Source organism: Mustela nivalis, assembly GCF_964662115.1.
Source record: "Mustela nivalis genome assembly, chromosome: 20".
Lineage (NCBI taxonomy): Eukaryota > Metazoa > Chordata > Mammalia > Carnivora > Mustelidae > Mustela > Mustela nivalis.
Genome location: NC_139039.1, coordinates 40,295,230 through 40,307,547, shown reverse-complemented (window position 1 = coordinate 40,307,547; position 12,318 = coordinate 40,295,230). Strand labels below are relative to the sequence as shown.

Below are 12,318 nucleotides of genomic sequence, written 5' to 3'. Positions count from 1 at the left end.
AATCAGACGAGCTCAGATTTTTTAAAGGGGCCACATTGCCTCAGTAGTTCCTGGCCCACTGATTCCAGACCCCCGTCCCACGGGCGCTGCCACCCGTGTCCGGCACCGTGAGTCCCTGCAGATTAACCCCCACAGCCGGCCGGCCGGGCCCCACCCTCCCCCACACCACCTGCCACGTCCGTCTCCAGGACTCAGCCGCAGCCCATCTCCTGCAGAAAGCTCTCCTGGAGCCCTGGGTCTTTCTCTCGGGCTTTTGTGAGGCTCCGGTGCGGATGCTGGCCCTCTGCCCTTCTCTTCAGTTTGATTACGAGCGATCGGAAGGAGCCAGCGTCTTGGGCTCCAGACAAACGTTTAGTGGAGCCAGTGGATCTCAGTACGATGGCGACAGAGGACAGCCAGCAGGTGACTGGGGTGCCCGCGCAGCAGACATGCGAGGTACCCGCAGCCCCTGCGGTGGCAGCTGTGGGTGTCCCCCTTGTCAGTTGGCTCCGTGCTGCTGCAAAATGTCCTCCACTATTGGGCGGGAAAAGTAATGGTCGTGCCGGCAGCGGATTTCTTTAAGCGGTAGGAAAAGCTTCTAGTTGGACACACTTCCTACGGGGTTTAGTAGAGACCAGAGCAGCCTGGATGAACACGGGGGTGCTCGGGCTCGGCTGGCACGCGGGAGAACATCTCTCTTCCAGACGAGAGGGTCTCTGACCAAAACCGGTCTGTAGCTTTTCCAAGCCACCCTGAAATGGGCTCGCCCGTGTGCCCGCTCTGACAGACCACACCGACGGCGTCAAACCACGCCCCCGCAGTGGTCGTCACCGCAGGGCAGTGAATCAAATGCGGGCAAGACACGAAGACGGCATCTGTCTCTCGCCCCCCAGAAGAGGTCACTGCGCCGCACCGGCCTGGCCTGAGTGACGCCTGTCGTCCCTGACGCAGGCCGGGCACGGCCCAGTGTCCATCCGTTTCGCGGGAAAGAACGTTGTTCTGCTCCGTGGCGTCAAGAAGCCGATTTCAGAACTCGTGTCATCACCCTGTAGCGAATGCGCGTGGGGACGCGGAGACGATGCTGGCGTTCGCTGACGTCCACCGTCACGTCGCTCCTACGCGCCAAGTGTCCACGCAGGAAGCGTAGTTGTACCGAGTGCACTGGGAGAGTGATCGTCGCGCACGGGTGGAGGGGCGATGTTGGCGGACGGCTGTGAAGGGGTGACCCCACTGGAACTGGAGTCCGGGAAGGTGCGTCTGCTCTGCGTGCCTTCGACATGTCCCAGTCCTCGAGACGCACACACCGTCCTTCACTGTGGAGTGGACCTGACCAGCGGGAGGACCGCGCCGGGCTGGTCTTTTCCTGAGCGCCTTTCAGCTCCTCTCCACAGCCAAGAGCTGTACAGCATGTTAAACGGCAGAAGTGACTTCTTGTCTGTGTGCCTGTATTTCTCGGCTGCCTGCATGGTCACCCTGCCACCACCAAGACGTGGCGTCCCCTCAGAAGTGGTGTTTCCTCCCGTGAGATCCGTGTGTGGCGAGCCTGCCACGCAGAGTGTGGCTGGCACCTGGCTTACCGGCTGCTGGCTCGGGAGTGTCCACGGACGGGTCGTCAGGGAGCAGGACTTGCTTGCCTGAGCAGCGATGTCGGACAGTTCGGCTTCCGTGTGGCCGTGTGAGCTCCGCCTTCGGCACGCTCTTGTCACCGCGTTCCCCAGTCAGTCCCCGTGTTCGGGTGTCTGCACTGTGGACTCTGACACTGTGAGAATTCAGAGAAGCTGGGGGAGAAGCACATCTCGCGGTGGCCACCACCGTCAAGGAGAGAGAATCACACTGTGGGCGGTGACCCTCGTCCAGACTCGGAACAGGACAGAATGGCCGAAGCTGATGGCCAGACCGGAGGACGTGACAAGCTATTGCAGGACAGTCTGCCCACACGCGTGTCCCTTCCTGTCCCTGAGGAGCCAAGGAGTCCCCCAGAGAGGTGACATGGTCCCCCTCAGCACGATGACCTTCTGAACTGGGTAGCTCTGCAGGGGGACCTGGGGGCTGTGGTGTGCCCTGGACAGGGTCTGATGGCTTCTCTGGCCCCTTCCTACTGGATCCCGGTGGCACCCTCACCACCCCCCACGCCGGCTGTGACAACACCAAGAATGTCCTCCAGACCCTGCCAAGACCCCCCTGGGAAAGAGGAGGTGTGATCGCCCCAGCAGAGCCCCCAGGGCTGACCCACAGACGTACACAATGGGAGAGTCTGAGACTCCCCAGGTCACAGTCCCCAGGGCCGTACAGGCAGGGGGCGCAGGGAGGGTACAGGGCAATGAGGTGGGGACAGTCCCTGTACCCAGGGATCGGCCCCCGAACACCTGTGTAGGAGTCTGGGAAGAGGGGACTAGCTCTCGGAGAGCCCAGGCAGGCAAGCACCTGCACACGGAGGACGCAGCTGAGGCCATTGTCCCTCTGGAAACGCGGAGCCCGATGTCCGTTACAGGGGACGATGACTGTGGGGGGCGGGGCTCTAAGCACCGAGGCCAAGGGGGAGCCCTGCTGTCGGGCTAGACCAGAGCCAGAGGGCGGGAGGAAGGGCTTCCTGGCGGCTCTGAGGTGGGGCCCAGCCAACCGCGGCCCGGGGCACCCCTCTGCGGCTTTCTCTGGCTGCGGCCCCACAGTGGCCCGTCCTGCACTCCGCAGACCCCCACCTGACATGCCGAGTCCCGTACAGACCGTGCAGTGGGTCCCTACAGATCTGGGACCCAGCGTGGCGGGACCCATGAGAGTGGGCTTCAGGGGCGGGTGGTTTTGGGGAAGGGGGCCGCGTTCAGCAGGGCGAGGGGTCTGCCGGCTTCTGAGGTGTAGTGCAAGGGAGAGAAAAAAGGAAAGTCAAAGAGGTGATTGCCAACGTTTCCCTAGTGCAGAGTTCGAAGCCTGTGCTTCCGACAGCATCCGCCTCCGGCTGTTCCCACCTTCCGAGCCTCTTCTGATGCCTCGATTTCAAAATGCATCCACGGCGCAGATTTTCATGAGCAGCTTGGATGCCTCGAACTCCGGTCATCCTGACGTGCAAACTCGTTCTGTTTTCTGTTTGGATTTTCTGTTTGGAATGACATTTGAGGTTTTATTTATTAGGAGAACCACTGACACAGGTTACCCTGTCACGGGGGGAGATGGCAGGAAGCGGGAACGTGCGTGGAAGTCCCCAGAACGGAAGAGCGGAAATGGCGTGCTCCCCGGGCCGCAGCAGGACGCCCATTCTGGCAGCTTCTGAAATCGTGGGGGAACCTCGCCCCTCTGTCCTCCCGGAGAGGCTGAGCCCCCGCCGGAGAGGCGCGTGTGCAGGTGTGGGCGTGTGCAGGTGTGGGCATGCACACGACACAGGGGTCCTCGCACGCCTGCGGACCGGGTGGGCGTGTTTGCGCCTGGTCGTGGCGGTGGTTGTGCTGCAGCGTCCGTTGCAGAAGCCCGTGGTGAGTTCTTCCGTTTCAGACAAAGAAGAATCATTAACTGCAACGGAGAACACGTTCCTGTCAAAATGGCATTGTTCATCTTGCTGGAAAAAGACATGTAACACCCAGATCCTGGCAAATACGCTTAGTGACTTTGGGGTAACCTTTAAAGAAACATTTAAATGGGTTCACGTCCAGAGGCACTTTCTGTCCCTCGGGGGATGACTGCAGTCGGAGAGTGCGTGCGGGCAGAGGCAGCGGGCTGGCGGGCTACGGGCAGGTGCAGGGTGTGAGGCGGCTGGCCGGTGTGTTCGGAGAGCCAGGGTCCCTTTGCAACCACTGTCTATACTGTTGACCCAGGAAGTGGGGAGCAAATGGTCTGATTCTCACATTCTCACATTCTCTGATTTTCCATTAAAAAAGTACTACATACATCATATGCCTTTGGGGAGCGTGCGGAGAAGCAGAAGAGACAAGAGTCGCCCCGTGGTCCCTCAGTGAGAGCTGCTGAATGGTTTTCTGTGTGTCTGACTTTGTTCTCACACACGGGGTCTCCTTATAAATACCCCCCCTTTCCCCCGCACACAGCAGAGTAGGCCCCGCTTCTCACCGTGCGCATTGCCTGGGGCACTCCCCTGCGTGGACACGGTCTTGTGGGCTGCTGTCCATCCTGCTGAGCCAAGTTTCCCCGAGTGGTCACTGTCACAGCATTCGGGGGGGGGGGGCGCTTTCTAATCTCCCACTGTTGTGAGTCTGTCTGCGTGGACCATCTCTGAGAAGGCTCGTGGGTCGTGGGCAGTGAGAGCGAGCAGGGGTGCGGGAGGGAGGCCGCAGAGGCTGACGGCACACTGACTTTCCCTACAGCCATCTCCTACGCGAACTACAAGAAGACGCCGCCGCCCGTCCCCCCGCGCACCACCTCCAAGCCCCTGATCTCGGTGACCGCGCAGAGCAGCACGGAGTCCACGCAAGACGCCTACCAGGACAGCCGCGCCCAGCGGGTGTCCCCGTGGCCCCAGGACAGCCGCGGCCTCTACAACTCCACAGACAGTCTGGACAGCACCAAGGCCATGAGCCTTGCCCTGGAGACGGCCGCAGCCCAGCGCCTCGCCTCCGAGGGCCAGGGCAGCTCCGTGCGGACCAGCGACAAGTCCGTCCTGGTGTCCAAGGCCGAGGACTTCCTCAAGAGCAGACGCTCCTCCATTGGGATCCAGGTAGCCTCCCTGCACCACACGGGCTCTGCTAATAGCAGGATTCACGCAGCGGCCCCACAGCCCGGGGTCCTTAGCAGGGAGCGCAGCCTCCGAGGGCCGGGAGATGCCTGAGCTCTCAGCCGCGGGCCCGCTGGCCAGCCAGCCACCGGGGACCACCCCAGGGCATCTCAGGTCCCCGTGTCACGCTTGCGCCTGGAAACCAGATATGCCCAGCCCAGGGCACTTTCTAGGGGATGCCTGCTACTGACCGAGTGTGGAGACAGCTTATTTTGATACTTTGGAAGGATGGTTTTGGGTTGAAACCCAGTTTTTCAAAAGCTTTGCCGTCCTGTGCTCCAGCAGTGCAGTGGGGGAAGGGCCGGGAATAGAGGGTAGAGGTCCCAGAGGCCTCCTCGTGCACACAGAGGCGTGCTGCTCTGCCCTGGCTGCAAGAAGCACGTCCCCACTGGCCACAGGGCGCTCTGGGTGCTTAGCTGTGGTGGCAGAGCCACGTCCCATGCTTACAGACCCCCGAGGGCAGACCCACACCCCCAAAGGCCCCAGACCGCTCCCCGAGACACGGACTGCATCCAGCACGTCCATGCCCTGGGCACGGCAGGCACCATGCTCAGACACGGGGGCCGCCTTTCGGCCCGCCTCCCAGCCCCGGGGCCGCACAGGATGCGCCTCACGCCGGCAGGGCCTTGCCTCAGCCCCTCAGCCCTGCGAGGTCGTATCGGCACGGACAGCCAGGGTCCTCACGGAGTCCTCCGCAGACGTGGGCCACTCTTGCCTCCTGTCACTCCTCCGCTCAGCCTGCATCCAGCCAGAAGTCCCGGAATCAGAAGGCTTCGTGGCCGGGGAGGAGGGTGAGCGGAGCTCTGCCCAAGAGCCTTGCGGCCTGGCACTAGCGTGAGGGGCTCCGTGGCTCGGGCATCCCGGGGATACGGGAGCGTGCAGGCTGGGGCGACTGCCCGCTTGACTAGGTCCTCTGAACCAGGTCCCCACACTGTGGCTTCGTTGTTTTGTTTAGGATTCCGAATTCCCAGAACATCAGCCATACCCAAGGTCAGATGTAAGTACCGAAGCATCCTCCAGAGCCGAGTACGCATGACTTTCTGTTTCCTCTCCTTCCTCGGGTTTTCATACGACTGCTCTGCCCCCTCTCTCTGTCTGATTCTATATGCCAGGCACTATGCTAGGTGCCCCGTATTACAGCAAGGAGCCCTCGCGCCCCCCAGTGAGGTGGAATCAGCCCCCTCTTTGATGAGGACCAGGACGGGGCTCAAATAGGCAAGGGACCGGCTGCGGGGCCCCCAGCGCTGGTCGAGGGAGGGAGCAGGCTCAGACGCCGCTCCCTCTGGCTCCAGAAAAGTCGTGTGGGCTGCGCAGGTTCATGAGGCGGACTCCACGGTCCTGGTGCCGTGCACCGTCTGGCCTTCTCACCGGCCACCTGCCACCTGCCACAGGCTTCTCGCTGGCTGCTGGGCCAGCCTGGGGCGAGGGTGGGGCTGTCCTCTTCTGACTTGACTTGGGCAGCAGGTCACCTGCCGGTTGAGGGCGCCCCAGCTCCACGTCATCTCCCAGATGCCCCGACAACTTTCCTCGCCCCGTTCCCCTTTCTTTTTTCTGGCAACCACGCCCTTCCTCCGCAAGAATGTCCATCTCCTCCCCGTCAGCCCGTCCACCCCCAGCCGTTCCCACATTGACCCCTCCCTGGAAGGCTTTCTGATGCCCCCCCCGCGCCACGTGTCCCTGAAGGCCCAGCTGCCCCCCGCCTTCACCACCCAGCGCCTAGCACAGTGCCTGGCACATAGCAAGTGCTCGGTCAGTGTCGGATAAGTGGGTGCACGGGTGACGGTGGTGAGTGCTCCGTGGACACGGTGTGAGTGCACGTGTGCGAGGGTCGGCTGTGTCCCTAGCAGTGGAGGAATGCACGGTGCTGCGTGAGCTTGTGCCCTTGCCATTACCGGACTCGGTGGCTCCAAGAGCCGATATAAAACAGCGTCAGAGAAACTCAGGTTTTAGCACAAATGTGAGTCAAAGAAATGAAACAGAGTGGGTGTAGGGAGCTAGCTGACAGCAACACGGAGCAAGGGACCACTGAAGCCGAGCGAGACCCCGGACACGTGGAGGGCCCTGCGGAGTGGCCGGCATGTCCACGCAGGGAAGGCACAATGCAGAAGTAGCAGAGAAGCAGGCTGTGGTCGTGGCCATGTCCCCACTGTCCAGCACAGTCTCTTTATAATCTCATCGTAACCTCAGGGGCCAGGCGTTATCCAAGTTACCAATGTGGAAACTGAGGCTCGGGGGTGGGTGGCTTGCCCAGAGGGTCATGGCCCGTAAGTGTGGGAGGCAGGATGGAAGACCCCGTGCAAAGCCGGCAGGATGCCCACTGCCCGGACAGGACACAGGCGGGCTCGGTGCGGCATGCGTCCCAAGCTGTGTGGCCAGGAGCGACCTGCCCCCTGTCCGTGTGTCCCGTCGCTCATCGGGCGAGACGGCTAGCTCCCCGCACACTCAGCCACCTCACGGCCGCGGCCCACTCTTGGGGCAGAAGACCCACCTCGCGTCTCCCACCCATGTCTGCGGGGCTGCGGGTGCAGCTCCAGGCCCTTCCTCACGGGCTGGCCCAGTGATACGGGGCCGTGGGGCGACCCCGTGGTATCTCCCTCACGGTTCCTCGTCTCTGCTCACACGTGCCTCTCCCCTGTGTCCCTGGTCTGTGGATCTGTGGCGCGTGTGTCCCTGAAGCATCTGTCCCCTCCTCGTGCACGTGTCTGTGTTTGTGACTGTCCACTGGAAGCCTCTCCTGCCCCCGGACATGGCAGTCTGGATCAGGGCGCAGGGATTCCTCGGGCCCACATGCCCCCCTCCCCCCTCTGTAACGTGGAAGCGATCACTGCTCCGACATCGCCAGGTTGGGGGTGCATGGAGCAGCCACCACGGGCCTCCTCTTCCTCAACTCAAGCGTCCAGCTGCGAGAACACCATGTTGCCCACGAGGCGGATTTCTCGCTGAGGGCCTGAGCCGTGTCGCGTTCCGGCCAGCCTCCCGCCACCTGCTCTTGGAAGTGCCGGTGCTGCGTGGGGCGTCTCTGCAGCCAGGCGGGCAGGGCTCCTTTAGCTCCTGCGCTTCTAACGGGTCCCCAAGAGAACTAGGGCTGCCGGGCCTCGGAGGCAGGGCACCTGCCCAGCTCAGCGCTGGCTTCTGAAGGCAGAGCACGAGTGATCTGGACGGAGGTGGCAGAGACGCGGCAGGGAGCTGCCCCAGCGCTGGTAATGGCTCTCTGCCTGGTTGCTCCTCCCGGGGGCCGTGGAGGTGGGGCCCGGACTGCGGCTGATCCGCTCCGACCTCCCGCAGATGCCTACCGTGCGGAAGAGGGGCCAGGGCACACTGGGGCCGCCTCCTGCCCGCCTCACACACCCCAGCATGCACACGCTCACACTCATACTCAATGCACAGGCTCCTGGGCACGCAGGATTACCTGTCTGCACAAGCACGCAGCACCCTCAACATGCACACACGGGCGCTGGTGTCCTCACACCAGCACACAAGTACACACACTCGTGTGCACACTCACACAGATAGACACAGGTCACTTACACACACGTGTGCATGCACAACCGCACATGCACATGTGCTCATACCCACAAAGGTGCAAGCGTGTTCATGTGTGTACATGTGTGTACACAGCTAACATGTGCGCAGCTGCCCATGCAAGTATGCACATCTGTTCTTATGCTCACATGTGTGTGCTTGTGTGTGTGTACTCACCGATGTGCCTGCTTGTGCAGATGCATTCACACACATACACACGTGTACACTCACACATGTACTTAAGCGTGCACACCCGTGTGTGCATACCCGCCAACACAAACCCAGCTCCTTGTTGTGTAGCGGACCGCATTTCAGAACGTCCCCTGCCCGCCGGTCGTCATGGTGTGTGGCAGCCCGCAGCCTCTGCCATCGCACAGGGAGGCCCGTGCAGGGCTCCGGGCTCTGCACACCTCAGACACTCTTCTGGGACGGCGCCTGGCGCCCGCGGCAGCGACTGGGGAGATGGCTGTCCCCGTTCAGCAGGGAGCCCTGCAGACGGGACATCCGCTTTCGTAAGAGCTCACGCATCACACGTGATTCTGCTAAGACACCTTTCTTCCTAATGGCCAGAACATGGTTGGTCCCGTAAAATGAACACATGCCTTCCTTTCTCAAAATTTTTAAGATCCCTTTACTTTTCAGCCTGATTCTCCTCTTGGGAAGAGAGTCCTTTGATTTCTTTTCCACTGTGCAAAAGCACTAATTCCTTTCCTTGTCTTGAATTTGCTTTTTTTCCTATCCGTGTAAGGGTCTCTGCTCCCAGGATTTCTGAAATGGTGAAGTCTTTAGCTCACCCAGGCCATGTGTGATCTTAGCATCCCCTCAGCCTTCGCCTTCTGAACACAGAGACAGCATCCCTTGCTCTTAGAGAAATGTCCTGTGACCAGCACGTAAGTCTGTGAGCTCCCCCTTCACTGTCCGTGTCGCCGCACGGCTGGCGTCTTCACGGTCAGGGTGAGGGTGAGAAGACAGAGCGCCGGCCCTGGCTGCGACAGCGTCTCTCAGTCTGCTTCCTGCGGAGATTTACTCTGGTCCAGTGAAGGGCCTCACGTCCCCTCGGTTCTGAGATGAGGAAGAAAAGCCTCAACAAAATTCAAGAGACTCCCTGAGAGTTGCGTGGTCACTCGCAGCAGACTCTGGCCCCAAAGCTGTACACTCCTCCTTCACCAGGAGAGGGAGGGCTTCCTAGAGCAGGGGACGTGGAGACGGCATGAAGGCAACGACGTGCTGTTACCTGGTCGTGTGTTCACTCACGTGGCGTGTGTCCCTGGCTGTGGCTCATGCACGGCTTGTGATTTTGCTGTTCATGCCACCTGCTAGCGTGCATGGACCCTGAGCACCTCCCGTGGCGTAGCCCTCACAGCCATCCTCTTCGTGCTGCCTCGTGGTCGTGTTGTGAGCAAAGCCTATTTTACCCTCTGCTGCTGCCCCCCCGCTTCACCCCGCCCTGTTTCACCCGGTCAGTAGCGTGGGGACAAACAGCTCTCACAGCCACCAGAACCGACGGTGATTTCCTTAGACTAGAATCCTGGACGAGGAATAAATAAGACGATGTTCTGAATATTTCCAAGATAGAAACCACCGCTCTTTCCATTACAAATATCTTTCTAAAATTGTACATGCGCATTGACCCCCCCCAGTCATGCATCCATCGAGTTCAGCCAGAACTGTAAAGCGTAGCGATACTCCTGGTCCAGAAATTACATACACCGTGACTGTGTTCATAAAACGTGCAAAAACGCGCATCTGTGCCAGCATCGCTCACCGTGGCGGAAAACCGGAAGTAACCACATGACCCCTCCATGGGAGACTAAATAGGTCGGGGGCTTTTCATGAAATGGGAAACAAGCAGTTAAACACAAAGCGGCTCGTTTGCTCTAGCATAGGACGACGTCTTCAATGTGGGGTGGTGACTGCTGTCTTCCATGGACGGTCACGACAGTAACAATCCCCACGTCCAGGAGGGTGAGCGTGTCAGAGCCGTTACCCCCGCACAGACAGCAGCAAGGTTAGATCTGCTCCAGATGTAACTCCAGAACGTCTGTCCTCCTGCGGTCTCCTGTGTCCCCATCTCGCTCTCCAACCACGCACCACAGAGGTCACAGGGTGTGACCTCCCTGTGTGCGTGCGAGGTGCTGCCAATCAGACAGGGGGTGTGCCCAGCCATGCTCCATGGCTCGCGAACTCACCAGGAACCCTAGGTCCGGCTGTCCCTATTCTGGTCACAGAGCAGCAGAACAGAGCATGGCGCTGGAGTCAGACAAACACAGGCGTGCGTCCTTGTTCTGTGCCCCATGAGTTGTGCACCCCTGGGCAAGTTACTCACCTTCTCTGAGTCCTCAGCTGTTCAGAGTGGCAGGAGATCACAGCAGGGGTGTTGTGGACGCTGCCTGCAGCAGTGCTTACTACGCTCCTGGCACAGGCCTGGCTCCGGCCAAGCCTTCAACAAACAGCAGCATTGGCAGCGTTGTTTCTCTTGGCCACTAGTCAGGTCAGCGCTCGGCGGCCTGAGCTCAGTCATAGGGCAACCACAAGGTATAGTCACCGACTCTCCAAAGTCCCCACAGAGTGTCAGAATGGTTTGCTGAGTGGTTTGTATCTTGCCCTCATGGTAATCACTAATGTCTTTAAGAGAGAATGTGGTTATAAACATTGGGGTACAGATGGCCCTTCTTTTCACTCCATCTGTATCTTTGGGGTAAATACCCAGCAGTGCAATGGCAGGGTCATAGGGAAGTTCTATTTTTAATTTCTCGAGGAATCTCCACACTGTTCTCCAAAGAGGCTGCACCAACTTGCATTCGCACCAACAGTGTCAGAGGGTTCCCCTTTCTGCACATCCTCTCCAAATGGAGTATTGTGCCTCCATCAGAAAGGACGAATACCCAACTTTTGTAGCAACATGGACAGGACTGGAAGAGATGATGCTGAGTGAAATAAGTCAAGCAGAGAGAGGCAATTATCATATGGTTTCACTTACTTGTGGAGCATAACAAATAGCATGGAGGACAAGGGGAGATGGAGAGGAGAAGGGAGGTGGGGGACATTGGAAGGGGAGGTGAACCATGAGAGACTATGGACTCTGAGAAACAGTCTGAGGGGTTTGAAGGGGCGGGGGTGGGAGGTCGGGGGAACCAGGTGGTGGGTATTAGAGAGGGCACGGATTGCATGGAGCACTGGGTGTGGTGCAAAAACAATGAATACTGTTAGACTGAAAAGAAATTAAAAACATTTAAAAAAGAGAGAGAGAGAGAGAATGTGGTTTACAACTTAGGTGTGACATTTCCGAATGGGGTCAAGGTCCCCCAGCTGCAGTAGGTAGCGTTTCCTGGGACACGGGAAAGGGACGTCGCAGCAGCCCGGATAATCTTTATGGTTGAACCAACCTTCGGTTCCGCAGACTTCTTAGGCACGAGTTTGGGTTTTGTTGTTGTTGTTTGTTTGTTTGTTTTAGAAAACGAACTGTACCAGCAACCCCTCACATGTTCCTCTGCCCCTCAGATGGCCCCACAGCACTTGCTGGGTTTGGGAGACAATTTGGGCAGATAGAACCACAGGAAGGATTCGTGCGCAGTGCGAGCCCTCTGCGCGGTTCTGACACGGCCTCGCTGGGCACAGTCCCATTAGCAGATGCAAGATACCTGTGTGGAGGGGCAGCAGAGAGATGGCCTCCGTGTTCCCAGTGCACGCTGAAATTCCTTTCCGTGTGTTTTTGTGTGTGGACGCAGCCACCACCGTGAATCTAGTAAATCGCGTGTGTGTGGTTGTCAGCAACCTCTGGCTCCTGGGGTACTTAGCTTCTTCACTATAGGGCGTGATAAGAGCTTTTAAGTCCTATAATCACTCAATCCAACAAAGCCTATTTTTCGCCCTAGCGGAACTAAGCAGTTTTATCTGCATACATTTGAGAGATCAGAGTGCAATGCTGAGTTCAAGTAGTTATGTGAAATTTGATGAAACACAGTAACAATGTAATTACACCGCTGTGAATGCATTCCCCTTTTTTGTGACTTTATGGGGTCAAGTGCATCTCTGCACTAACTAAATGCATAATTAGTTATAGCAAATGAACACATACACACACACAGAGAGAAAACAGTCGC

At 59.0% G+C, this 12,318-nt stretch overlaps 1 protein-coding gene across 8 annotated transcripts in view; it reads left to right on the top strand.

Annotated features, from left to right (window-relative positions):
* DLGAP2 (DLG associated protein 2) overlaps positions 1–12,318 on the top strand; it is a 776,206-nt gene that overhangs the window by 743,253 nt on the left and 20,635 nt on the right. For all 8 annotated transcript variants that reach the window (XM_082715291.1, XM_082715286.1, XM_082715287.1 and 5 more), the window contains 2 exons: positions 4,287–4,636; positions 5,649–5,690. In XM_082715291.1, the coding sequence (XP_082571417.1) occupies positions 4,287–4,636; positions 5,649–5,690 (392 nt within the window). The remainder of the gene's footprint in view (positions 1–4,286; positions 4,637–5,648; positions 5,691–12,318) is intronic.